Raw genomic sequence first — 27770 nt, forward strand, 5'->3', positions numbered from 1 at the left:
CGTGTATATAGTGTGTTTGGGGGAGGGGGGACACGGGAGGGTGCATGTCGTGGGGGAAGGGGCGTCGACAGACTTTCCCTTTTCGAGAGGGCAGCACGGCTCACTCAGCCTTGAGAATCTGCGTAGTGGAGGAGACCGAAAATCAAAGGGAGTCCAGCCGACCTCCCCTGACAATATTCTAGAAGGTTTGATAAAAAAAAAAATACTCTAGAAGGTTCATTTTTTGCCCTCAGTGCCAGCCAATCCGGGCAGGACCCTCGAAGAGGAGACCGAGGGTCCCAGAGGACCAATGCTACAAGCCAGCAAATGCTGCCACATCTCTGCCTGTCGGGGGGCGGGGGTGGAAGGGAGGGTGGGTGGGGGTCTGGGTGGGCATTTTTAACTGTACACAACTGTTGGTAGGCCACCTGCATTTTCTTACTGTTGATGTTCCGTGCCCAAAAGCTCACCCTTGGGGGGCGGGGAGTGCTACACACTCCTTGTGACCCCGCCACCTTCATAACCTTCCCCTAAGTTATTACTCGTATTATTTTTGCATTTTTCTCGTCCCGTTGTGCATCGGACCCATTGCCCACTGCCCTTCTCACCCCTGACTCATCCAGCATCACTCGCTGTCCCTTCTCTGTGATTTCTGTAAAAATTGCCATAAAACTTTGAAATTCTGCCTGAACAGTCCTCCCGTGGGAAGTTGGGTGCACGAGGAGGAGACGGTTGATAGCAGCTCCGACACCTAGGCAACAGGGGACAGACTAGAATAGCCTGTGCTTCAGAGTGTGGCCGGACAGCAGGACACCAGCATGGGGTTATCCCAGCATCCACTGGCCACGCCCCTGCCCATCAACCATAGGCTGCCACTAGCCACGTCCCCACCCATACAGCCGAGAGCATCCACTCTCCACGGCCCTCCCCATCAGCCATAGGCTTCTAGTACCATGCCCCACCCATCAGCCACGAGCCTAGCCCTGATTGCCACGCCCTCTCACCGGGGCTGAGCTTCTGCTGGCCACACCCCGCTCACCAGCCACCTGCTTTTCCTCTTCGTAGGGCATTGTGGGAACGCAAAAGAGGAGGGCTCCAATTTGCCTAAACCAGAAGGAACGGAGGTTGATGGAGTTTCCTAAATAAAACAGGCCACTTTCTCAGAGTCATGGAACGGGAGGGACGCGTGTGCATTTCCCTGTGCACAAGGGTGGGATCCAGGGAATGAGCACAGCCAAGGTTAAGGTGTACGGATCTTGTAAGGCAGTGGGTTTTTCAGGTTGCAACAGGGATGAACAGGAACGGAAGACATGCTTCCCACGTTGGGTGGGGAGCAGAACCTCAGGACCAATTATGAGAGACTTCAGAAACCACACTAAGGAGGCTTAGTATTTAAAAGCAAAAGAACGCTTTAGAAGATATTTAAAAGGAGCAGGCCAGCAGCTGACTTAATATATTTTTATATGTGAACCCGGGTGTGTGTATATGTGCATCGTGTGCGTGCAGTACCGGCCAAGGCCAGAAGGGGGCTTTGAATCCCTGGAGCCGGATTTACAGGCAGTTGTGAGCCACAATATGAATGCTGGGAACTGAACCCCGGGCCTCTGCAAAAGCAGCCAGTGCTCTTAAGCTCCAAGCCGGCTCTCCAGCCCCAGATTCGTATTTTCAAGCATTCCTCGTGGCCTTCTGTGGTCCCAGTGACCGGAAACCCAGCGACTCAGGCAGGAGAAAGGGAGCGGAGGCTGTGGGGGGGGGGGTGGACGGGGGCGGGGGGAGTGAGAAACGGGTAACTAAGATGTGGAATCAGGGCGGTGAGAAGGCGCAGAAAGACCTTGGGAAAAGGTGGCAACTGAAACAGAGGGGCAATTTCGGGACGGGACCTTGCAGTGACCAGGTTAGGGACAAGGAAGGTGCAGTGCCACAGGGCTGGGGCGTGCACGGTGAGTGGAGGCTGCAGCGACCTCACCCACAGCTGTGCAGAGTGTAGCTTAGGTGATGCACACGGGGTCTCCAGGCCCAGAGCAGCACAGTGGAGAGCTAGCACAGCAACCATAGCCTCCGAGACCACTGTCTCCTGCTGCCACAACAGGAAGCCAGAGGCTAAAGCTGGAAACCAGGGACTCAGGCAGGAGAAAGTGGGTAGAGGCTGGGCTGGGCTGGGCATGAGAAATGGGTAATTTTGATGGTGAATCGGGGCGCAGAGGGTAGGTCTAGGGACACAGGGCAGAAGAAAGAGGAGGGAGAGAGATCCAGAACCCTGTGGCCCTGAGGAGAGGGAACTGACTGACTAGGAGGAAGACTTGGGACTGACTCATCAGCAAGCCGGGGCTGGCATGGGCTGCCCAGGGAGGGAGTAATAGAAATAGTGACTCAAGGTATCCCCAACATTTAAGGGGTGCGTGGAGGAGGAGAGAGACCCAGGTAACAGGAGAGCTTCCAATATGTGGTCGTGCTCACCAGGAAAAGTCTGGCTTGAAGGGTTTGATGCAGGGCTCAGGGACACTTCGCCCTAGGATATGAGCAACCTTTAGCACACACCTGCGATCCCAGCACTCCTAAAGCAGAGAAGCAGGAAGACTGAGTTACAGGCCAGCCTGAGCTACAGAGTGAGGGATACCTTGTCTCAGAACCACAATGGGCCAGGGCTGGGCTCAGGTGGTGCAGGGCTTGGCTCACATTTGTGAAGGCCCAGGTTCAATCCCCAGCACCACACAAAACCGGTTATCGTGCATGCCCGTAATCCCAGCTCTAGGGAGGTGGAGGAAAGAGGCTCAGGAGATCCTGTCTAACCTGGGTTACGTGAGAATCTCTCCTTTTTTTATATTTTGTGTTTGTCTGGTTTGTTGTTGTGTGTTGTTGGTGGTGGTTTTTCAAAGCAGGGTTTCCCTGGCCATCATTGAACTCACTCTGCAGATCAGGCTGGCCTTGAACTCAGGGATCCGTCAGCCTTTGCCCTGAGTGTTGGGATTAAAGATGTCACTGGCAGGAATCAATCTCTCTGTCTCTGTCTCTCTCTGTCTCTCTGTCTCTCGCTCACTCTCTCTCTCTCCCAAAAGATTTATCTATTATGTATACAGTATTCTGCCTGCATGTATGTTTGATGCCAGAAGAGGGCACCAGATCTCATTACAGATGGTTGTGAGTCACCATGTGGTTGCTGGGAATTGAACTCAGGTCCTCTGGAAGAGCAGTCCGTGCTCTTAACCTCTGAACCATCTCTCCAGCTCCAAGAATCTCTTTTTTATGAAAAGAAAGCATTTGAGCTTTGACCTTGCTGGAAGAAGCTTGGTAAGGTCTAAGTCGGGGTAGAAAAGCACAGCGATAGAATCAGCCTAGTCCGGAATGAGCAGAGCCAGGAAGACCACACTTTAGAAAATCTGGAGAGGGAAGGGAGGAGTCGAAGGTGGCTGGGGTTGAAGGGCTGGGAACCAGGACCTGCATCAGGACGCCCCCTGCCCCACCACAGCCATTCCACAGAATGGAAACGGGCTGAGAGAGGAGCAGCAGTTTACCTGAGGTGTCGTGGTGGGGAAGGGTGGAAATGAGGCCTGGGAGGCAGAGCGACAAGGAACAGCTCTGTGTTAGCCAGAATGAATGAGTACAGTGGAAAGGTTCCAGAGGGACATGGTGAATGAGGTCCATCCATCCAGGCTTCTAGGAGTGAGGACTGGCTTGGGTCCATAGGAAAGAGCTTTGAGTATACCTCAGTGGTGGAGCCCCTGCCTAGAATCCCCCAGTGAGGGGCTGGGGGCGTAGCTCAGTGGTAGAGCCCCTGCCTAGAATCCCCCAGTGAGGGGCTGGGGGCGTGGCTCAATGATAGAGCCCCTGCCTAGAATCCCCCAGTGAGGAGCTGGGGGCGTGGCTCAGTGGTAGAGCCCCTGCCTAGAATCCCCCAGTGAGGGGCTGGGGGTGTGGCTCAGTGGTAGAGGCCTAGAATCCCAGTGAGGGGCTGGGGGCGTGGCTCAGTGGTAGAGCCCCTGCCTGGAATTCCCCAGTGAGGGACTGGGGGCGTGGCTCAGTGGTAGAGCCCCTGCCTAGAATGCCCCAGTGAGGGGCTGGGGGCGTGACTCAGTGGTAGAGCCCCTGCCTAGAATCCTCCAGTGAGGAGCTGGGGGTGTGGCTCAGTGGTAGAGCCCCTGCCTAGAATCCCCCAGTGAGGGCTGGGGGTGTGCTCAGTGGTAGAGCCCCTGCCTGGAATCCCCAGTGAGGGACTGGGGGCGTGGCTCAGTGGTAGAGCCCCTGCCTAGAATGCCCCAGTGAGGGGCTGGGGGCGTGACTCAGTGGTAGAGCCCCTGCCTAGAATCCTCCAGTGAGGAGCTGGGGGTGTGGCTCAGTGGTAGAGCCCCTGCCTAGAATCCCCCAGTGAGGAGCTGGGGGTGTGACTCAGTGGTAGAGCCCCTGCCTGGAATCCCCCAATGAGGTGCCGAGGTGTGGCTCAAAGGCAGAGCACTTGCCTAGTATGCAACAGGTTTCATCCCTAGGCCCCCAACACACAGCTGGAAGTGTTTCTGGAAGACAATGTCATTGCTGTGAAGTTTCTTCTTGCTCTGATGCTCGCTTTTCTCACCATCCATACAGATGGATCCCATCAGGGGCCTCTTCTGCAAGGTGCACATTTGGGACTTGGGACCCCATTGGGATCTGAGTCACATGCCAGGCACAGTGGAGAGTGAGTCTTAAGGGTTCTCTCTGGAAAGAAAACTCCCTTCAGGCATTCTGAGTGTATGTAAAAAAAGGCAGCTTGGCACAGGACAAGCAGCTATGTACTCTCATTCCAGATGAGACATGGGTCTGGAGAGAGACTGTCAGGTTCAGAAAACTTCCAAAAAGTCTGTTTCCCACAAGCTCTCCAGTTTAAAGCAACACAGACTTTCTTCAAAGTCTGATGCCAGACTAAATCATGATGTCAGCTGGATGGCACTCCCAAGGGACTTGGTGGGGGGATGATCTGTTTCAAAGATTCCAGAAGCTTCCATTTCCACACACACCCCATTCCAGCCCCCTCTACGTCATGGGCATCTGTCAGAGTACCAGCCAGTGTCCTTGTGACACTCTCTTAGTTAAAAGGTCCCTGGTGATGGTGCTTATGGTCCACCTGGATGGTTAATATTTTCTCCTTATCCCTGAAATTTTAATTGGGCACCTCTACAGATTCTTTCAGGGGTCACGTTTGGTTACAGTCTCAGCTTCTGAGGACTGTAGAGTGGACATCTGGGGGGCCATTATTCAGCCTGCCACTGTCTCCAATGGGACTTAATGGGATGCATCTTAGGGCCCCTCTCTCCCACCACACTCCTGCAGAGCTCAGCCAAGCCAGACACCCATCGTGTAAGCTGTTTCCTGGGTTAGAAACATGCACTCGTGGAGGAAGCAGAATGGCTCATGAGACTCACATGAGGGTCTGGAGAGAAGGCTCAGCAGCTCAGAGAATGCAGAGAAACCAAGTTTGGTTCCCAGTACCTATGCCAAAAGGCTCACAACCATCTGTAATCCCAGCTCTAGGGGACCTACCGCCCTCTTCTGGCCTCTACGGCATCTGCACTCAGATGCACATAAGCACACACAGACACATACACACACATTTAAAACACAATAATTCTTTTAATAAGGTGCCCCGGCCCCTGGGGTTCTGGTAATTCGTGGGTCCGAGGGGGACTAAGCCTGAAAATAAATGGGCGAGAAAGAAAAGCGAGACCAAGCAGTGTCCTTATCAAGGTCTAATTTATTGATTATAAACAAGGAGTTTTTAAAGAGAAAGGAGGAAGTAAAGAAAGAAGTAAGGGAGGGGGAGGGAAGGCTGTTAAATGCCTTCAGGCCTGAGCAGGTGTCCCGGAACTCTCCTGTGGTTATCTTGAACACTAACCTAATGTTAGACCCTGTCCCGCACTAACCGTCTCGCCAGCAAAAACGACACGGGGACACTCCTCAGGATCCTTCTGCAGTAAAGCTTTAATGCTACTTGAGAGGGAGAGCATCAGCTGACAGAGCGGAGACTCTGAACACCCAAAACCCCCTCCTTATATAGGCTGGCAACCGTCACCTCAGACTGTTACTTTTTGACTGGCTGAAGCTCGTCGGACCATATGACGTCAGCTGATCGGACCATATGACGTCACGGGAGGGGCGGAGACTAAGGGCTGGAAAGTTACAAAGTTACCTAATGCGCATGCTCACAGCTTGTAACGGCTCCTAACAAGACCCCCGGAAAAACTCAGGTATCCGGGGTCCCAGGCCACGACCACGGTCACCCCAATCACCAGGCAGATTCGAGAGCTTGCTGCAAACTGCATGAGGCTTTATTGTAATTTAACGAGCTAACCCCATGTTAGCTCGGGTCTTTTGTCCACCCACCATGGTGGTTGGCTACAAAAGACAGTTTTAATCGGCTGCCGAGAGATCTTGTAGGGCAGTGTAAGGGGAGTGTCTAGGGGTACGCACAGGCTCAGGATTGGTGTGCCTCCAGGCTTGGAGGGCTTTTCCTGTGTCGATTGGTCAACTGGTTGTTATGGCCCATAGGCCCTCCCAGGGCGGTTGCTATGCTCTGTGCGTCATTGCTGTGCGCTTGTCCGTAAAGTACATCCAGGGTCGTAAAGCATAGCGCCACCAGCTAACTTCTGATTGGTTCCTTGTCACAAGGCAGGCACCTAACTCTAGTGACTAAGACAAGGTCATAGCAAGCATGTGTTACTGTCATGGCTGCCAAAATGGGGAGCTGGTCCCTTCACTAAGGGATGGGGTGCTTGACTAAATTGGCAGTTTAGCATGGAGCTCACCAGGCCTCTTGTAAAGGAGACTTTTATATCTGACCAGGGCTGGCCCCTGACAATAAGGGACTGGAGGGATGGCTCTGTGGCTAAGAGCATTTGCCGCTCTTGTAGAGGACTTCCCAGAACCCACATGGTGGCTCACAATAATCCCTAATTCTTGTTCCAGGGGATCCAGTGCCCTCTTCTGACCTTCCTGGGCACTAAGCTCAAACATGGTGCACATACATATAGGCAAAACACTCATACATATAAAATTAAAATAAATACATTTTGTTTCATTTTGCTTCTCAAGACAGGGCCTCACTGTGGTAGCCCTGACTGTCCTGGAACTCGCTCTGTAGAACAGGCTGGCCTCAAACTCACAGAGATCCACCTGCCTCTGCCTCCCAAGTGCTGGGATTAAAGGCGTGCACCACCACCAACTGGCTTCCTTTCTTACAAATCCAGGACCCTCTGTCTGGGGAATGGTGCAGCCCACATTCAGGGTGGATCCTCCTACCTCAAATAACAGTAAAGACAACACCCCCACAGACATGCCCACAGGCCAACCTCATCTAGGTAACTATGCAATTGAGGCTCTTAAAGATTCTTTATATTTCTTTATTTTATTATTGTGTATATATGAATGTTTTGCCTGCGTGTATTTATGTGTGTGTACCACGTGTGTGCTGATGCCCTTGAAGGTCAGAAGAAAGTGTTGGAGCCCCTGGAACTAGCATTACAGACAGTTGTGAGCCATCATCTGGGTGCCGGGAATTGAACCTGGGTCATCTGCAAGAGCAACAGATGCTCCTAACTACTGATCCAACTCTCTATTCTCGAAGCCATTATTTGTGTATTTACTTATTTATTTATTGGTTTTTCAAGACAAGGTTTCTCTGTGTAACAGCCCTGGCTGACCTGGAACTCACTCTGTAGACCAGGCTGGCCTCAAAAACTTCCACCTCCCACCTCCCACTCCTGTCCAATTCATCCTCCATCTTTCCCACCACTCTCCCCCCCATTCATGTGCTTTTTTTTTTTAAACCACCATTTAATGCTTCCTGTATACTGGAGCACAGATGGCCTCTCAGGGGCCCCATTATTGAAGGAATTTGTCTCTGTCTCTCTGTCTGTCTGTCTTTCTTTGTCTCTCTGTCTCTGCCTGTCTCTCTGTTTCTTTGTCTCTGTCTCTATCTCTGTTTCTCTCTCTCTTTCTCTCTGTCTCTGTCTCTCTCTGTCCCTCTGTCTCGTCTCTCTCTGTGCGTGTCTGTCTCTCTCTGTCTCTGTCTCTGTCTGTCTGTCTCTGTCTTTCTTTGTCTCTCTGTCTCTGCCTGTCTGTTTCTTTGTCTCTGTCTCTGTCTATCTCTGCTCTCTCTGTCCCTCTGTCTCTGTCCCTCTATCTTTGTCTCTCTGTCTCTATCCCTCTGTCTCTGTCTCTGTCTGTCTCTGTCTCTGTCTCTATCTCTGTCCCTCTGTCTCGTCTCTCTCTGTGTGTGTCTGTCTCTCTCTGTCTCTGTCTCTGTCTGTCTGTCTCTCTCTCCCTTTCCACCAGAAGCCATTGATTGCCAGCGCCTCCTCAGCTAGGGGTGTGACGTCACGCCCACCTCCTCTCTCAATGCTGGGATTTTGTTCGGCCAGATCCTGTGTATGCTGTTACAACCTCTTTGAGTTCCCATGTGCAGCTTTCCCGTTGTGTCTGGAGGACACTGTTTTGTTGTAGTCATCCACCACCTCAGACCCTTAGAGCCATTCCCACCCCTTAAGAGCACCAAGGATCCTTTGGGTGCTCTTCTCAAGTGATCCTAGGTTGTAGCAAATGGATAATTAAAAATTAACCAGTGCTGGGCGGTGGTGATGCAGGCCTTTAATCACAGCACTCAGGAGGCAGAGGCAGGTGGATCTCTGTGAGTTTGAGGCCAGCCTGGTCTCCAGAGTGAGTTCCAGGACAGCCAGAGCTACACAGAGAAGCTCTGTCTGGACAAACAAAGCAAAACAAAAATTAACCATTGTGGCCTCCCCCAGAGCTTCAAGACATGGATAGAATGTGGCCAAGCTCTTCCTCACAGTAGAACACAAATGGGCTGCAGCCCAGTTCCCAACAGAACCCTTGTTCCTTCCTGAAGTCAGAGTTCCACTCCTCGGATCTTCCACCCAAGTCACCTACTGACCCGTGTTTACAGTATCCCAGGGCTCTTCCATCCCGAGTCTCAAATCCTTCCCAATCCATCCTGTAATCCTCTTCAAAAGGCTTAAGAACCACATACTCAGGTTTGGTCTCAGCATTTCTCTGGTAACATTTTCCCGTATTAGCTACTTGTACACAAATAAAATGCTGAGGATCTGAACTCAGATCTTCATGTTTCGCAGCAAGTTCATTATTTTTTTAACTATTTCTTTTTTCTTTCTTTTTTTAAAGATTTATTTATAAAAAAAAGATTTATTTATTATGTATACAGTGTTCTGTCTGCATGTGTCCCTGCAGGCCACAAGAGGGCGCCAGATCTCATACCGGATGGTTGTGAGCCACCGTGTGGTTGCTGGGAATTGAACTCAGGACCTCTGGAAGAGCAGTCAGTGCTCTTAACCTCTGAGCCATCTCTCCGGCCCCCAAAAGTTCATTATTGAAGGAGTTATTTTCCTAGATGTTCAGTCTCTTTCTCTCACGGCCTTCAACTTCTCTGACACAGCCCACACAGCCAATCTGCCTTAACTTGCCGGCTGACTTTGTAAAAGCATCTTCCCAGCACCATCGAGGATGGCGTTGAGCCACCGGTCAGGTACCCAGGCATTACTCAATAGGCATCTACAATGAACCATCACAAGACGGTCTCTTTTCTCCTGTCTCCTCAGTTGTGCCTGGTCACTGTCATCAGCTGGGCTCATCACAAGCCAGTCTGAGGCAAGGGTGGAAGCCCATGGGACCTGGCAGAAACATTAAGAAAGAGAAAGGAAGCCGGGCGTTGGTGGCGCACGCCTTTAATCCAAGCACTCGGGAGGCAGAGGCAGGCGGATCTCTGTGAGTTCGAGGCTAGCCTGGTGTCCAGAGCGAGTGCCAGGACTGTGTAGCCTCCAAAGCTACACAGAGAAACCCTGTCTCGAAAAACCAAAACAGAAAGAAAGAAAGAAAGAAAGAAAGAAAGAAAGAAAGAAAGAAAGAGAAAGGAAGGGTTAAAAGCCATGTAGGTGGACAGGTACCCTGTGGGCCAGGGGGTCTCCATTCTGCTGGAGTCCTCTTGGGCAGTGTGCAGAATGCTCTCCCAGTTCCCCACCAGAGGATAGGGACATTGAGGTGTCATGTGACACCGCATCTCTGGGGCAGTGACAGGGGAGACGGTTACCCTGGAGTCCGTGGGGTTCATGGAGGGCCTCCCTCCATCATGGCTGCCTTGCCGAGTTGGGAGGACTTCCCAGTCCTCCCTCCTGCAGAATTATGGGTATGGGAAAGGAGAGACACCACTCTCAAAAGACTAGACACCCTCATGGCAACTCCCAGGCCCCAGCTTCCGGTCTCCCCAAGGAGCCTCTTCATCTCCTGAGTCTGACTCTAGGGGGGACTTGAGAGAAGGTAGGAGAAACAGGACTGGGCCCCCAGCTTCAAGGCATGTCAGGCCTCAGGTCATCCCCAAGGTGCCTCGTGCTTTGTCCTGGCCCTGTCTCCCTCCCTTTCCTCTGTGCCCTGTGTGGGGGTGGGGGCGTGGAGGGCGACAGATGGGAATGGAAGCTGGAGTCAGAAGAGGAGGGACCTTGGAGGCAGAGTTAGGAGACCCAGAAAGAGAAGGGAGGCTAAGACGGTGCGGTCGGGTGGGGGACGCGCACAGGCCAAGACAGGCCTAGGTGGTCACGGGGACACAGGGAAGAAGAGAGAGGAAGAGGAAGGAAACGAGGAAGAGGAGGGGGGAAGAGAAAGAAGGACTCCGAGCCATGAGAACGAGGGAGGGGGGTCGCAGCTGGCAGAGGGAGGAGACTGAGAAGGGACTGAAAGGGCCAGGGGGAAACAGAATTGAGAGAAAAGGGTGGGGTGGGGGTGGGCGCCCGGGGCAGACAGCCACAGCCTCCTGCCCCCCTCCCCGGGGTCAGGCAGCGTTCCCTGGGACTGCAGAGCCATGGCTAATGGAATGATTGCTTGGCGGGGCGGGAGGGAGGGCAGCAGGCTGCAGGTGACAAACGAGCGGGCCCCAGTCCCCGCTGCTGTGATGGATGGCCAGGCCTGTAACGAGGAGGGCTCCTGAGATAAATGGTTCCTTCTGCTGCAGCCAGGCCAGGCCGGGAGGACCTGGAGTGTGGAGAGAATCAGAGAGACAGATGGCAGATCTCAGAGACAGAGGGACAGGGGGAGAAGGACTGACAGGGAGATAGAGACGGAAAGACGGCTGGGATCCCTCGGGGACCCTTGGGGGTTGTGGTTGCACCATAGTCACGGCCTCCATGGTTTGAGCCCAGGTGGGAGAGTCCTGCCTGGGAGCTGAGGTGGGAAGATTTGGGAAGCTCCGTGCACTCCACAAGGGCTGGCAACAGCTGGCTCCATGGATGTAGTGTGGAGCTTTCCCCTGGGTGAGGTGGGGCCACACAGGATCAGTCCCGAGCAGCCACACAAGCAGAGGCCAGCACAGATCCCAAGCTCCATCCACAGTGGCCCAAATACCACCCTCCCACAGGAGACACCAGCCAGAAAACTGGCTGCCAACAGCCCATCCTGCCCCAGAGAAAGGGTCCCAACCCTGTTAAGGAGGCAGCCATAACGAGTTAGCCAGAGCTCAGGGGAAGACAGGCCAGCGAGTGTGCGTCCACACGTATGCATGTGTGTTAGACAGACTGGGGCGAGGGAGCCTTCTCTCTGCACCCGTCCACCTCTCCCATTAATTTATCACCCAGACACTCTCGTTCTTTCTTTTCCCAACATCCAGTCCCTTTCGTTAATTAAAAAGATTTATGCCCACGGGCCCCCAGCCGCTGCTTTTTGCTCGGAGCTGTTAGATCCTTCTGTGCGCAGAGTAACAGCAGCCAGCTCTGGAGTTTCTGTGGGCACCCCCACCTACGCCACATTTCTGTTTCCCGACCCCTCCCTGCCATTCTCTGTCCACTCCTTCTCTCCCTCCACCTTGGACTGAGTGAGGCTTGGCTCAAACTCAGCTTTGGAACCAGGCACAGCAATGCATGCTGATCATCCCAGGCCTTGGGAGGCCGAGGCAGGAGGAGTATGGCTTTGAGGACAGCTTGAGTTCCAAAGACCTTGTTTCAAAAGATGGAGGCGGGCATGGGGAACAGAAAAATCAAGCTGAGAGTGGTATCGACCGCCTGTGGCCTCAAAGAGTCTGAGGCAGGGGGATCATGCATCAAGGTTAGTCTGGGCCACATGAGACCCTGTCATGCCCCCCCACACACACACACACCCAAAAACCAGCTCCCATGTGGGACTTTGGTTCTCCCTCCATGAATCTCCACCAAGGCTAATGGGGAGGGGTAAGTGTCCTGGAGTCAAGAGCAGAGCAGACAGGATTTATTTAATTGAAAGTTATCTAAATTAAAAAAGAAAGTTATCTAAATTAATTTTCTACCCACAATACCTATGTCAGGGGTGAGTATGAGTCACCAGACTCCTTCCCCCGGTCACAGCCTTAAAGGCCACAGTGGGGACAGCTGAAGGGGGGACCCCACTCTGTGTGATAAGCCCAAACTCAGGCAAGGTCCCCTGAAACCTGAAGCACCTGGCTTGTTGCAGAAAGAGAAAGGCGTGTTGGAGAAAGGCCTGGACTCCAAACCAAAGCCATTCACTGGGATCCGTGGGGTGACAGAGAACAAACAGTTCTGAAAGTGGGGAGCAGACTCTTGAACCCTGGGTAGAGGGGGGGCGCAGCTGAGAAGAACCAGAGTCCTGTCCTGTCCCTGTTGATCCATCTCACCCCAGTCATCACCCCTCCATCCCTCATGCTCCAGGCCCACCCCACCTGTTACCCCAGCCCTGGCTCTTGTTTTATTTCCAGCAGAGAAGATGTTGGAGTGCCAGGCGGTGCTTATGGGAGTCATAAAATGCACCTCCAGCCAGCCCAGCGGGGCTCACACCACCAACAGCGAGGGAGCAGGCTCCCAGCCACCTCCACTGTCTGGGGCATCTCTGGGATTCCGTTCCCATGTCTCCGAGTGTCTGTCTCCTTTTCAGTCGTCCCCCCTCCTGCCCCTCCCCTTCCTCTCCTTGACCCCTATCCTCTTTCCCTGTTTTTTTTTTTTTTTGTTCTTGTTTTTGTTTTTGTTTTTGAGGCAGAATCTTACTATATAACCAGGCTCGTACCCAACCCATGGCCCTCCTGCTCCCCCTGCCGCGCACCCCTGGCACAATTTCTTTTTGTCACTGGAACCCCACTCCAGACCTCGGCTATCAGCTCGTTAGGGGTCAGACCCACGATTTAAGCTCCCCCAGGCTTGGAGGTCCTATCTATTCCCTGAGAGCAGCTAAGGGGATTTCATTTAGGCAAAGGACCTTCCTGAAGGCAGGGCTCAGAAGGACAGCACACACACACACACACACACACACACACACACACACAGGGATGCTCCACCAACCCAGTTCATTGCTTCTTTGGGGTCCACACATAGACACACTGGTGCCTCAGGCTGACAGCATCCTTGTCCCCCCAGGGGAGGCAAGGGACCAACCCAGAACCAGAAGGCAAAGTGAAATATAAGTTTGTCCCTGCACCCGTTTGTTCTGAGCCCTGCCTCACAGCTAGGCAGGGGAGACAGAGACCTGGGGATGACAAGAGAGAAGGAGGGGCAGAACGCTACAGCAGACCCCTGGCGGCCAGGCAGGGAGAGAGCAAGGAGGAGCAGAGAGGCCCAAGAGGGAGGGTGGAGACCCGGGGAAGCTCCAGACACAGGACCCCGCGAATCTGACATACAAAGGCCACGGCCAGGGTGGGTTGGGGGAGGCCTGGAGCCCCAGAAGGGGAGAGGAGGAGAGAGGGGACAGCCCAGGGGCGAAGCGGAGGGGGGGCAGGGAAGGAGAGGGAGGAGGGAACTCAAAGGAAGAGAGGAGGGACAAGACAGGGGAGGGACACTCCGGAGGAGGCCCAGCTCGGCGGACAGCGGGTTAAGCGTCTCCGCGTGAACTTCCGGATGTGACACAGGCCCGGCCCGCGGAGGAGCGGAGGAGCCGCCGCCGCCCTCGGCCGCGATCAGCGGGTCTCGGCCGCTCGGAGACCCTGGCACCCGGCGGGGACCTCGGGGACCTCCCGCCGCGATGAGCCCCCGGCCGTGAGCGCCCGAGCCCAGGACAGGCGGCGCCGGCCCATGGCCCGGAGGGTAGGTGGCCGCACCCGTCCTGCTCCAAGCTCCCCTCTGCCCCTAAATGTCCCTTTTTGCCCCCTCAGAGTCCCCTCTGCCCCTCCCTCTATTCCCCTCTGTCGCGATCTCTTCCCCCTCACCGCTCCCCCCACACACACACACCAGCTCTGTCTCCTGGGTCCCCCCCATCCCTACCCCCTCCGCTCCATTCTCTCTCCTTCTGCCTTCCCCCAGGCTTCCGTTGTCTCAGACCCACCCTGGGGTTAGGGGTGGGACATCTTACTAGGCTGCTAGATAAGGGACTCTCCTGTGGTCCTGGAGAGGCGAGAGACCCCGGAGCCCCCGGGGCTGGGAGGGCTAGAGATGGACCTGACAAGGAGGCGAGGGCCCCATCTTCTGTGTTCTTGCTAAGCAACAGGGAGCAGGTGAATTCACTTCAGGGTGCAGGAGAAGTTAGCCAGGAAGCCAAAGAGGAGTGACGGCCACACAGGTGGCCCAGTACAGCCAGGCTGGCCGGAGCACACAGGACCCCTCTGCCTCATACCAGCCAGCCCTTTGCCTCTTGGAGCCCAGGTCTCTCCACTGCAGAGGACGATCTGGGACCTGGAGATCAAAAGTCTTGCTGCCCCAGTGTTGATTCTGTGACAGGAGGACCCAGAACTCTGGCCCGCACAGTCTGATGTCTGGTTGGAGCTGTTTGCATGGTGGAATGGGGTTCCCCTTACCCCAAATGTGTTTATTGACTGTTGCCAGACTGTGCCAAATGTCTTTCTTGTCCTCATTCATTCAGTTCCTACTTGGTGTTAGGCTTGATCGCTCTCAACAGCCCCCCCCCCAATGAGTGTCTGTCTGTCTGTCTATGCCTGTGTGTATAGGGTTATCTCTAGCAATTGGGTGTGTGGTGCTCTAACCCTGCATGTTGTGGAGGACATACCCTATAGCATTTATGTGCATGCATGTCACATGAGTGTGTATGTAGGCCGTGTGCCCAACTGTGTGTGCAAATGGGTATGGTGGATTTACATGTTGGATGGGATAAGTTGTTAAGACATTCTGAGGTGTGTAGTTAGCTGTGTGGTGGTTCACATCTGTAATCTCAGCACTCCAGAGACTCTTGTCTCAAAAACAAACAAGGCTGGGAGAGCACTGGCCTAGAATCCCCCAGTGAGGGCCTGGGAGTGTGGTTTAGTGGTAGAGCCCCTGCCTAGAATCCCCCAGTAAGGAGCTCTGAGTGTGGCTCAGTGGTAGAACAATTGCTTAGAATCCCTCAGTGAAGGCTTGGAAGAGTTTAATGGTAGAGCACCTTCCTAGAATCCCCCAGTAAGGGGAATGGAGTCATGGCTTAGTTGTAGAGCCCCTGCCTAGAATCCCCTAGTGAGGAGCTGGGGTGTGGCTCAGTGTCAGAGCCCCTGCCTAGAATCCCCTAGTGAGGGGCTGGGGGCGTGGCTCAGTGGTGGAGCCCCTGCCTAGAATCCCCCAGTGAGGGGCTGGGGGCGTGGCTCAATGGTAGAGCCCCTGCCTAGAATCCCCAGTGAGGAAACGGGGATGTGGTCCAGTGGTAGAGCACTTACCTAGGATGCACCAGGTCCCGGAACCCAGCACTCCATAAATGAAGTGTACTGTCACATTTGTGAAACCACCAGGAAGAAGCTTTGCGTTTGCAGGTGAATTTTGTGGATTTTCTGGACGGTTCCTCCTGTCAGACCCTGCCCTCCGTTCCATGCTCTCCATGGCTCTTCCATGGCTCCCCCTACATCTCTGTCTCCACACCTCTTTGCCCGTTTCTCTCCCTGGGTTACCAGCTCCTTCCTAGACACCCCCTGACCTGGGCGTCTTCGTTTGGGTCCTGAGTGGTCTCTCATCCCCACTTGGACAGTTCTGTGAGACACTTGGAACTTAAGAGGACAGAGGCTGGGGTCCTCGGAGCCCGGAGTGCACGTTGTGTGGTCCGGGGTAAAGAGACGGAAAACCCTGAGGATGCTGAGCTCCCCCTCCCCCCCGCCCCGTTTGTCCCTTCTCCTGTAGTATGATGAGCTGCGCCACTACCCGGGCATTGCAGAGCACACCCTGCCCAGCTTCTCAGAGGCAGCACCTTCAGTACCTCGAGCCCCTGGGCCCTATGGCCCACACCGACCTCCCCAGCCCCAAGCTCCAGGCTTGGACAGCGACAGCTTGAAGAGAGAGAAGGATGACATCTATGGGTGAGTGTGTCTAGGGACAGGGCAGGGGGCTCCCCAGGGTCCTTTGCGTCTCCCGGGGTCTGTTTCTCTCCTTGTGTCTGCCTCCAAGCATTGCACACTTCCCCTCAGGCGTGCCCACTTTCCTGTCCCCCCCCCAGACACCCCCTCTTCCCGCTCTTGGCCCTGGTCTTTGAGAAGTGTGAGCTGGCCACATGCTCGCCCAGAGATGGGGCATCGGCTGGGCTGGGCTCATCCCCGGGCGGTGACGTCTGCTCCTCCGATTCCTTCAATGAGGACATTGCTGCCTTTGCTAAGCAGGTGGGCAGCCCCAGAACAAGGCACCAGGGGAGGCAGCCGGAAGGGCGGGCGGGAGGCGGACCGGACCGCCTTGCCTGGCCTCTCTTCTCCCTCCCAGATCCGCTCCGAGAGGCCGCTGTTCTCTTCCAACCCGGAGCTGGACAACCTGGTGAGGCTCAGGCCTTCCCCGTGTCCCCTCAGTAGCCAGTCGGCCCCTGTCCTTCCCCACCTGTGTTCCTGGGGTTGACTGAGGGCTGAGGACAGGAAGCCACTGGACCACATTTCCAAACACGAGAGTGTCGCCCAGTTGGAGAACTCCGGGTGGTCAGAGTTTGAATCCTGGCTCTGCAACTCTAGCTCCATGAACCAGGGAGCCAGGGAGAGTGGTACCACCTCCCTGCACATCTGCAAAGGGCAGGGAGAAAAGGGAAGAAGAGGAAGCTAGTGAGAAATACACTCTCTTTGCACCCCAGTTCTTCTAAGGGCCTCATCCTTTAAAGGGCAAAGGACTCTGGGAAATGTAGTTCACAAGATGGAGGTGGGACCCGGAGCAGAGGGCGGGCTGGGCCAGCTCCCCCTGTGATGGACTCTCTCCCTGTCGCTTCTCTTTCTCCCTCAGCCATCCATCAAACTCTTCCTAATATGGAGTGACTGCGCCCGACTCTTTTTTCCCCTTTGGCACAGTTGACTTCTCTGTGTCCCTAACCCTACCCCTCTCTTTGCTGTTCCGTCTCAAGGATATTTCTGGGTTGCCCGTGTCCTTGTGGGCTAATCCTCCTGCCTCAGCCCCCCCCCTCCAGGTGCGTGCACCTCCACACCCAGCTGCTTCCCTTTCTTCCTCCTCTCTGTTTGCAGATGGTCCAGGCCATCCAGGTACTCCGGTTCCACCTGCTGGAGCTGGAGAAGGTGAGGGTGTCTCACTTGCACCTGCCCTGCCCTTTCTCCCTTTATGACCCCATCTCCCCCTACTCCCCACCGGAGTGGAAGCAGAATGTTCCCTCACCCTGTTCACCCCAGCCCTGGCTCCGCCCCCCGGGTGGCCCCCCCCAGTACCCCGCTGCCCTCCCAGGTCCACGACCTGTGCGACAACTTCTGTCACCGCTACATCACCTGCCTCAAGGGCAAGATGCCCATAGACCTGGTGATTGAGGATCGGGACGGTGGCTGCAGGGAGGACCTTGAGGACTACGCGGCCTCCTGCCCCAGTCTCCCAGACCAGGTGGGCATCAACAGGCACTTCCTGGCAACCGCAGATGGGCGTGGGCACGGCAGGAAGTCGTGTTTCCTACCTACCCTGGAGCGTGGGTGACACACTCCCACGTCACAGCAATGCACAGATAGAGCCGGACCACAGCACGGGCAGCTGCGCACGCTCCAACAGCTTAAGTCAGGTGTAGAGAGTCCCACTCAATGGACTATAATGAGCACCACCTCCTCCCGAAACAAGCCGAAACCATGAGACAGCAGCACAGACCCTACAGCCACCCAAAGTCCTGAAACAAGCCACAGTCATGCCACAGCAACACAGACCATAGAACTGCCTGCCGTACATCCTCAGACAAGCCACGACCATGAGACAGTAGCATAGACCGTACAGTCACTCCTGTATTGGCATCCTAAGGATAACCACGGCACACACACACACACATACACACACTCACACTGCCACACAGGTAATTCTGATGGAGCCCAACAGCTCTAAACACTGCCGGACAAACTCAGATAGGGTCACACATGGACATAGACTGGCCAAAAACTCGTTATGTCCACATAACAACCGGGGCCTGCAGGCATGCGCACACACGCCACGTTGCCCAGCAACCATCCACACAGCCTCATATTCGTCTACGTAGACTTAGAAGTATAGGTAAACAGAGTGGCATCCGCTCAGAACACCAGACAACAGTTACATACCTAGCAGCTGTGTGGATCCCAAGTCACCTCAACTGGAAAAAGCCATGTGTCGGCCACACACAGATGCTCTCAGCACATCCAGCAATGGCACAACCCAGAGACAGGCACGCCTCACAACTCCAGAGCCTGGGGTACACCCACACAACACCACACGGGAGAGCCTCACAAGCCCTCCGTTGGAGCTGGAGAAGACAAGTCACTAAGTAAAGCACTCGCCGTGTAAGCCAAAGGACTTGCTTTTGGATCCACAGCACCCAGGTAGATGGTGGGTGAGTCTAAAAGCCTGACTGTAATCCCAGCACTTAGAAGGTAGAGACCAGGACACAGAGCGAGCTGGCGGGCTAGACTAGGTGGATGGGTGAGCTCTGGGTTTAGTGAAAGACCCTGCCTCAGTACATAAGGTGGACAGAATTTGGGCAAGACACCAAACCTTCAAGACATGCAGATACACACACAAGTGCACACACACACAGACTCGTCACATGAATGTGCTCGGGGTATTTGCATGAGAGAATTGAATATCACTGCCAGGGAAGTCCCTGATCAGACTTCACACAGCCTCCGTTATGCTCAAGGAACAATCATCCAGAGGTCACACACACACACACACACACACACAGTTCCCACAGAGTCACACGCACACATAGGCACACATCCACACTAACCACACCCATAGCCTAGAAGACAATCCAGTGACAGGTGAGGTGACTCAGTGAGCAACGGCTCTTGATGCAAAGCCCGAGGACCTGAGTTTGAGCCCCCTGGCCCAAATGACGAGGGTGAGGGTTGGGGGGAGGATGAACCCCTTCCGGTTGTCCTCTGACCTCCACACACAGGCTGTGGCACACTCGTGCCCGTGTACACTGAATACTTAAATGTGTTTTAAAAAATAGACAACCCTCGAATTGTGTCACAAACTAGAAAAAAAAAAAAAAAAAAAACAGACTTTGTAACCACCACCAAAGGTGACAGCCACATGAGCCTGATACTGGCCACCACAGTGACCCCAACATCACTGTTTGTTTCGCAGCACCCCGGAACATACACACACAGTGACACCCTCTCTGTGGGCAATGCTGCCTTCTGGGAAGGTCTGGGGGAAAAGCACTCACACTCAGAGAGGTTATGTTCAGCTATATGATACATGGAAGTCTCAGGACAAATCTGGCATAGTGGCTGGGGGCGTGGCTCAGTGGTAGAGCCCCTGCCTAGAATCCCCCAGTGAGGGGCTGGGGGCGTGGCTCAGTGGTAGAGCCCCTGCCTAGAATCCCCCAGTGAGGGGCTGGGGGCGTGGCTCAGTGGTAGAGCCCCTGCCTAGAATCCCCCAGTGAGGGGCTGGGGGCGTGGCTCAGTGGTAGAGCCCCTGCCTAGAATCCCCCAGTGAGGGGCTGGGGGTGTGGCTCAGTGGTAGAGCCCCTGCCTAGAATCCCCCAGTGAGGGGCTGGGGGTGGCTCAGTGGTAGAGCCCCTGCCTAGAATCCCCCAGTGAGGGGCTGGGGGTGGCTCAGTGGTAGAGCCCCTGCCTAACATGCAGAATACCTTGGGATCTGTTCCCAGAACTGAACAAAACATAACACATCTGGAAACAAAAAAAAATTTTTGTAAGTTGAGTGCAAATTCATTGGCAATAAAATAAATAAATAAATAAAATCCAACCTGAACTAATGAGAGGCTATTTATAGCCTGTATTTCTTTCCACTTAGTTAATATTCATGTGTTTTTCCGGGGCATGTTAATGGGTTTGGTGCTGAGGCAGAGCCCTGGCCCCTGCTGGGGGTGAGTAGGAAACCCCCTGCACCAGTATCCTGCCTCTGGATGAGAAAGGTTTCGTTTGCTCTTTTGTTTACTTCATTTATTGCTCTCTTGAGGCAGGGTCCTACTCTAACCCAAGCTGCCTTGCTGTTCGTGCCAATCCTACCTCAGCCTTCTGAACACCGGGGTTCAGGAGCATCTCCATCCCCGGCTTCCAGAGTGAGGTCTGAAATTAGAGGCAACTTAGGGTGTTAGACACGGATGTTCTGTAGACTGTGTAAGCCTACCTGGCCATCATTACACACCTTCCCACAAACCAGCCCATCGCACACTCCTCACACCAAGGGGAGAGCTGCTGTGACCTTCCATTTCCCAGTCAAAAGTGGCACAGAGAAGCCGGGCGCTGGTGGCGCACGCCTTTAATCCCAGCACTCGGGAGGCAGAGGCAAGTGGATCTCTGTGAGTTCGAGACCAGCCTTGTCTACAAGAGCTAGTTCCAGGACAGCCTCCATAAGACACAGGGAAACCCTGTCTCGAAAACAAAACAACAACAACAAAAAAGTGGCACAGAGAGGCAAAGTGACCTGCCAAAGACCACACAGCCGGGAAGGCAGGGACGGGTTTTGCCTACAGAGCCTGGACTCCCTGAGCTTTCCCACTGACATCGGATTCTTGTTTCCTAGAACAACACATGGATCAGAGACCATGAGGACAGTGGGTCTGTACATTTGGGGACCCCGGGTCCATCCAGTGGAGGCCTGGCCTCCCAGAGTGGGGACAACTCAAGTGACCAAGGTGAGCAACTTAGGAGGGACAGAGGAAGCATGGGAGTTGCTCTGAGGATTAAGGTTAGGCTTCCTATGGGACTTCCAGGGGATCGGCTGCAGCGTGGTGTCTTGGGTTGAGGGTATTGCGGTCCTCTGTTGCTTACCACCGCCAACTGGGCTTGTCCTCCCCCTCCCCAGGAGACGGGCTGGACACAAGCGTGGCCTCTCCCAGTTCTGCGGGCGAGGACGAGGAGCTGGACCTGGAGCGCCGGCGGAACAAGAAGAGGGGGATCTTCCCCAAAGTGGCCACCAACATCATGAGGGCCTGGCTGTTTCAGCATCTCTCGGTAAGAGCCTTCGGATTGGGTAGAGGTGGCCCAGAGAGAGGGAGGTCGCTGTCCCAGAGACCAAGCCCCAACCAAGAGCCACCCAGAGATGAGCCCCCAGTGGTCCCCCTACACCATCTCCTATCCATCAGTCACACACACACACACACACACACACACACACACACACACACACACACACACACACACACACACACACACACACACACACACAGGATACTCTGTCCTGTTGCTAAATGGCAACAAGGCCCAGAGAGGTTAAGGGACTTACTTGAAGTCACCCAGCCAGACACAGGTTCAAATGCAAGCAGTCTAGCCTTAACTCTTGTACCACACTGCCTTGTGGAGGGAGACTGGTAAGCAGACAGGGAGAGTCTAAAACCAGACATGAGGAGGGCCCAGGAGGAGGAAGGGAGAGACGGGGATGGACTGAGGACCGAGAAAGATGGAAACTTAGACCCTGGAATGGTGGCTCAGCCTGCAATCCCATCGCTCGGGAGGCTGAGGCAGGAGGGTTCCAAGTTTGAAGACAACCCGGGCTACATAGGAAGCCTCTCTATTCAAAAGCCACAGGAGCATGTCTGGTGAGATGGCTTAGTGGGTAAAGATACTGCAAAGCCAGAGTTTGATCCCTGGGACCCATTTGGTGAAAGGAGAGAACTGAGTCCCGAGGTCCTGTGACCTCCACGTGCAGGCCCATACATGTACACACACACACACACACACACACACACACACACACACACACACACACACGATGAGAATATACATGCAATTTTCAAGGGGGGTGGGCTTGAGCTGTAGTTAAATTGGGTGGGTTGCTGGCCTAGCATGAAGAAGTCTTGGATTGGACCCAATGCTGCGCACATAGGTTGTGGTGAGCATCACTTGAAACCCCAGCAGGTGGGAGGCAAGGTCATCCTCAGCTATCAGGCAAGTTTGAGGCCAGCCAGGGCTACAGCAAACAAACAAAAACCAAAACCCTAAGGGTGGAAGGTACAGCTGAGCAATATATAGCAGAAGGGAGAGAAGAGGACTCTGTGGGACTCCTTGAGCAAGACGGGGTGGGTGGGGCTGTTTGCCACCCCTGCCTGTGAGGCACCTCCTGCCCAGTTGCCTCTGATTGCTATGCGGGGTGGGGATGGAAAATAATTGCCCAAGACTTGGTTGGATTTGGCCTCCTCGGCCAGGGAGGGAGAATGGCTCTCCTACCCTCCTCCCGCCTTGGGAACCGGATGGACCAGGGTTAGACCTTAGGGAGCAGACAGCACTGAGGCAGGCAGAATGACTCTTGTTGGTGGCTGCAGCACCCGTACCCCTCAGAAGAGCAAAAGAAACAGCTGGCGCAGGACACCGGGCTCACCATCCTGCAGGTCAACAACTGGTGAGTGGCTGGGCTCAGCGCTGTCCGTGGTGCTGAAACCTCATCTCCCACCCCTTGGCCTTCACCACCCAGATGCCGATTCCTTCAGCTGTCCCTTCTTGTGGCTCTCTGACCCCCCTGAATACTTCCTTACACTTTTTTCCCTTGCCCCTGACACTTCCCAGGTTTATTAATGCCCGGAGACGGATCGTTCAGCCCATGATTGACCAGTCCAACCGCACAGGTACACAAAAGGGCAGGAAGTTCCAAGTCCCAGGTGGGACCAGACCTTCCATGCCTGAGTCTGTACTCTAATGCCTTTGGAGGGTTCCTGAAGCTAATCTTGTAGCTTAGTCCCCTCTTGGAGCTTCTGTGGTTTCATCTGAACCCCAACTCCCTTCTCTGGGTTCCTGGGGCTCTGTCTGTACCCCAAATGCCAACTTCTTTTCTATAATAAGTATTGACAACTTTGTATTTTATTTCTGAGACTGAGTCTTACTATGTAACTCTGGTTGGCCTATAACTCACTCTGTAGACCAGGCTGGCCTTGAATGCACAGTGATCCGCCTATCTCTGCCTCTCAAGGGCTGGGGTTAAAGGCGTTTATCACTTCATCTGGCTCCAACCCTGTTCTTATGACTCCTACGGGGTCTATCTCATTGAAACTCTCTCTGAGGGGCTCCTGAGCTTCTGCCTGTGTCCCAGCCCACTGAGGAACTTCCAAGCCTCAGCCTCAGGCCCCTCCACAGGTCTTGTGAAACTCTGCCTTCACTCCAACACCTTTGTAGGCCTCCTGGGGTTCACCATACACCCCATCTGCTTTCCTAGGGCAGGGTGCATCTTTCAACCCTGAGGGCCAACCCATGGCAGGCTACACAGAGACTCAGCCACAAGTGACAGTCAGGACGCCAGGTAAGTTCCCTATCTCTGCTGAGCAACTTCCTATGCCAGGCCACAGCTGCACACAGGGAGCAGAACACAATACCACTGGTCGGCTCTAGTTCTTTTTCTTCCTCCAACTCCTCCTCTTCCACGGTGTTTTGAGACAGAGTCTATGTAGTTTTGGCTGTCCTGGAATTCACTCTGTAGACCAGGCTGGTCTTGAACTCACAGAGGCACGCCTGCGTCTGCCTCCCAAGTACTGGGATTAAAACCAGGCTCAGAACCTTCTTAAACACTTGACCCACCTAATCCTGGTGAAGGACCCCGGGTAACAGAAGGAGAGAGGAGGTCTTAGGGCATCTGTGGGCAGGAAGGCTCACTGGCCCTCTCTTTTGCTTTTCAGGATCAATGGGGATGAATCTGAACTTAGAAGGAGAGTGGCATTACCTATAGAGGCTGGGGTCGAAAGGAAGGTGAGTTTCCAAAGTCTAGATTGGCAGTCTCAAACTTTGTTAAACTCCAGCCGTGGACCCAACTAGAGCAGTGCCAGTGTGGGGCCCTGAAATGAGAATTTTCCAAGCTTCATCCATCCCTCCATCTACCCATCCATCCCTCTGCCTACCCCATCCATCATCCACCCACCTGTCTACCCATCCATCCATCCATCCATCCATCCATCCATCCATGCATCCATCTACTCCCCTATTCACTCATCTGTCATAGGAACCAGTGCAGTACCTTTTGACTTGGCCTATCTTCCCTTCCACAGGCCTTAGCCTCCAGACTGTGACCACCAGCCTTGTACTTAACTGGTCCCCACTGGTCCTTGGACTTCAGGACTTTGCCTCCAAAGCTCCCACCCCATTCAACGCCTACCTCCCTGGGGCCCCCAGAGGCTTGGGGACCCAAGAGCCCACGTGAGGGCCTCTCAAGGGCAAAGACAAAGCCTCCAGGTCCTGCACCCTTCTTCTGTCCTCCCCTTTGCCCAGGACCTGAGCTGAGAACTGGGTCAGGGTCTACAGAAGATGGTGGCTGGGGCCCCAATCTGGGACAGAGAAGGGATTGGGGTTGGGCTAGGATGGTCAAGGAAGGAGGGTCACCAGGATCCAAAGTTTAGGAGAGTCCCCTCCACCCTCCTGCCTCGCCACCCCCCTTCTCTGACGTTCTTCTACTTTTCTTTTTTTAATGATAAAGTCTTAAAAACACAAACCAAAAGTCTCCTTTGTCTTCTAAGAGTTCAAATCCTTGCTAATTTGAAACTGAAGAATCACAAACACTAACAGTCAATGGCTGTCTTTCTCCTGATCCCTGCTCTGAAATACCATGTGCGTCCGTTAGATGCCGCTGCGTAACAAGCTGCCCCCAAATTCTGTGGCTCAAAGTGTATAACATTGTTGAGGTTAGCGTGCTTCTGTTTGGCCTCTCATACTAGGCAAAGCTGGACTTTAAAGGTGGTCACGGGGGTCAGAAAAAATAGCTCAGTGCTTGCAGTCAAGCCTGATGACTTGAGTGTGAGCCTCAGGACCCACATGGTGGGAGGAGAGAACAGACTCTTCCCAGTTGCGCTCTCTCTCTCTCTCTCTCTCTCTCTCTCTCTCTCTCTCTCTCTCTCTCTCACACACACACACACACACACACAGGAATGACTTCCTATAAAGAGAACAGCATAAAAACCAGAGCTATCGGGCTGGAGAGATGGCTCAGTGGTTAAGAGCACTGGCTGCTCATCCAGAGGACCTGGGTTCAATTCCCAGCACCCACATGGCAGTTCACAACTGTCTATAACTCCAAAATTTGACACCCTCATATGTACACGCAGGCAAAACACCAATGCACAATAGATAATTTTTAAAAAACTCACCCCCCTTTAAAAAACAAACAGAGTTGTCGAGATGACTCAGGGGGTTAAAGCTCCCCCAAGCCTGAAGACACAAGTTCAAGACCCCGTGGTGTAAGGACAGAGTCAGCTCCCGTAAGCAGTCCCCTAACTTCCACACGCGTGCCGTGACACAGATGTGAGCTCTCCCTGTGAAAACAATGCCAAAGATGTTCTCAAAAAGGAAGCCTACAAACCTTAAAAACAGTTTGAGTTTCTGCATGGGTGGCCAGTTCCAGCAGCCTCTCAGACTCTGGGCAGCTTTGGCAGTGCTCTGACATAGCAGCTAGAAGCCCAGCACTGAAACCAACAAACTCCAGAGCCAGCCTGATATTTGCCCCAAGACACCACGAAGCTGCATGCAGAGCCTGGGTGCTCGGATCTGGGTGCCTGCTTCTGGCAAGTGACCAGCTCCGTGGACAGTCTGTTCAGGATGCCCCTCGGGCACCAACCCTTCTGAGCTCAAGCCCCTCAACAGAAAATGGTACAGTGGGTGCCTAGAGCCTGTGAATGCTCTGTATAGGTTGAGTCACTGCAGATGACAGACACAGGGACAGCATCCTGTCCACTAGACTGCAGCTGTGCTACTCTGCTTAATGACAAGGGAGAGTCTAAGGTAGGGACATGGATCAATACTAGATCTGGTGTCCAGAATCCCCCAGTGAAGGCCTGGAAGTGTAGTTCAGTGGTAGAGCCCCTGCCTAGGATCCCCCAGTGAGGGGCTGGTGGCGTGGCTCAGTGGTAGAGCCCCTGCCTAGAATCCCCCAGTGAGGGGCTGGGGGCGTGGCTCAGTGGTAGAGCCCCTGCCTAGAATCCCCCAGTGAGGGGCTGGGGGTGTGGCTCAGTGGTAGAGCCCCTGCCTAGAATCCCCCAGTGAGGGGCTGGGGTGTGGCTCAGTGGTAGAGCCCCTGCCTAGAATCCCCCAGTGAGGGGCTGGGGGCGTGGCCAGTGGTAGAGCCCCTGCCTAGAATCCCCCAGGGAGGGGCTGGGGGCGTGGCCCAGTGGTAGAGCCCCTGCCTAGAATCCCCCAGGGAGGGGCTGGGGGCGTGGCCCAGTGGTAGAGCCCCTGCCTAGAATCCCCCAGTGAGGGGCTGTCATTTGACTTCTACAACTTACTATGGTGCATGGGTGGATAACACACCCAGAGATTAAAACTAAATAAAGGGCCAGTGAGATGTCTCAGTAGATGAAGGCACTTGCCACCACCAAACCTGACAACCTGAGTTTGTTCCCTTATACCTGCATGGTAGAAGGAGAAAGCTGACTCCCACAAATGACTTTCTGACCTTCATACTTGTAGTGTGCAGCTCCAGTCTGAGAACACGCACGCACGTGCATGCGCACGCACACACACACACTTAAACACATTTAAAAAATAAAATAGGAGCCGGGTGTTGGTGGCGCATGCCTTTAATCCCAGCACTCGGGAGGCAGAGGCAGGCGGATCTCTGTGAGTTCGAGACCAGCCTGGTCTACTAGAGCTAGTTCCAGGACAGTCTCCAAAGCCACAGAGAAACCCTGTCTCGAAAAAACCCCAAATAAATAAATAAATAAATAAAATAGGAGTTTGGTTGATGGCTCAGCAGCTAAGAGGACCTGAGTTCCATCCCCGGTCCCTACATGATGGCTCACACCCATCTGTAACTCCAGTTCTGGCCATCAAGTTCTGACGCCCTCTTCTGGCCTCCACTGGTGCTACACATAAACGGTATAGCGACACACATGCAGACAAAACACCTGTATTATTCAGGGTTGTTTATGGAATATTGGAATGACTTACAGGCTGCAGTCCAGCTAATCCAACAATGGCTAGCTGTGAAAGCCCAAGAATCTAGTAGTTGCTGTGACCCATGAGGGTGGGTGTCTTGGCTGGTCTGTATATGCTGGAACCCCGAAGTAGGTCCCGATGCCAAGGAACGAACGGATGTGCCGACAGCGTGAGAGCAGGCAGGTGAAGAATGAATGGAGCACCCTTTCCTTCTTCCTTTGTCCTTCTATAGGCTGCCAGCAGAAGGTGAGGCCCAAAGGTGTGTCTTCCAGCCTCAAGATTGGATCCCAGGTGTGACCTCCATGTCTGGATTGTAGTTCATTCCAGATATAAGTCAGGCTGACAACCAAGAATAGCCATCCCAACATCCATACACGCCAAATAAGCAAATAAAAGTTATAACACAAAAGTAAAATAAAACAAAACCAAACAAAACCAGTGTACAGCCAGGAAGACTCCAAAATCCTTGGGCGTTTTAAAGAGGTAACGCAGAGCCAGGTAGGGTGGGACGTGCCCGCAACACCATCACTCTGGAGGCAGGGGAAGGAGGATGGTGAGCCCTGACCCAGCCTGGGCTACAGAGCAAAACCTAAATGGGAATCTCTACAGCGGTGCTGGA

The 27770-nt window shown here is 54.0% G+C and overlaps 1 protein-coding gene across 4 annotated transcripts; it reads left to right on the forward strand.

Annotated features, from left to right (window-relative positions):
* The first annotated feature begins 13511 nt into the window (after nt 1-13511).
* Nucleotides 13512-24716, forward strand: Meis3 (Meis homeobox 3). 4 transcript variants are annotated; one of them, XM_027431054.2, is made up of 14 exons: nt 13512-13637; nt 13850-14024; nt 16032-16207; nt 16345-16504; nt 16602-16652; nt 17339-17389; nt 17553-17702; nt 20832-20943; nt 21114-21262; nt 22570-22646; nt 22811-22869; nt 23454-23537; nt 23911-23980; nt 24277-24716. In XM_027431054.2, the coding sequence occupies exons 2-13, from the start codon at nt 14013-14015 to the stop codon at nt 23958-23960; spliced, it is 1131 nt and encodes a 376-aa protein (XP_027286855.1). In that variant the 5' UTR covers nt 13512-13637; nt 13850-14012; the 3' UTR covers nt 23961-23980; nt 24277-24716. The 4 variants fall into 4 exon arrangements, with proteins under 4 accessions (XP_027286855.1, XP_027286857.1, XP_027286856.1 ...); XM_027431056.2 differs by having other exon boundaries at nt 17604-17702; XM_027431055.2 differs by lacking the exon at nt 16602-16652.
* Nucleotides 24717-27770: the final 3054 nt, after the last annotated feature.

Source organism: Cricetulus griseus, chromosome 9 (genome assembly GCF_003668045.3).
Source record: "Cricetulus griseus strain 17A/GY chromosome 9, alternate assembly CriGri-PICRH-1.0, whole genome shotgun sequence".
In the NCBI taxonomy this organism is placed as follows: Eukaryota; Metazoa; Chordata; class Mammalia; order Rodentia; family Cricetidae; genus Cricetulus; species Cricetulus griseus.

Excerpts from the sequence above, each read along its gene's own strand:
- Meis3 (XM_027431054.2), top strand. Across the intron at positions 16,653-17,338 it reads ACCCGGAGCTGGACAACCTG|ATGGTCCAGGCCATCCAGGT; the intron begins GTGAGGCTCAGG and ends CTCTGTTTGCAG. Across the intron at positions 17,703-20,831 it reads GCCCCAGTCTCCCAGACCAG|AACAACACATGGATCAGAGA; the intron begins GTGGGCATCAAC and ends CTTGTTTCCTAG.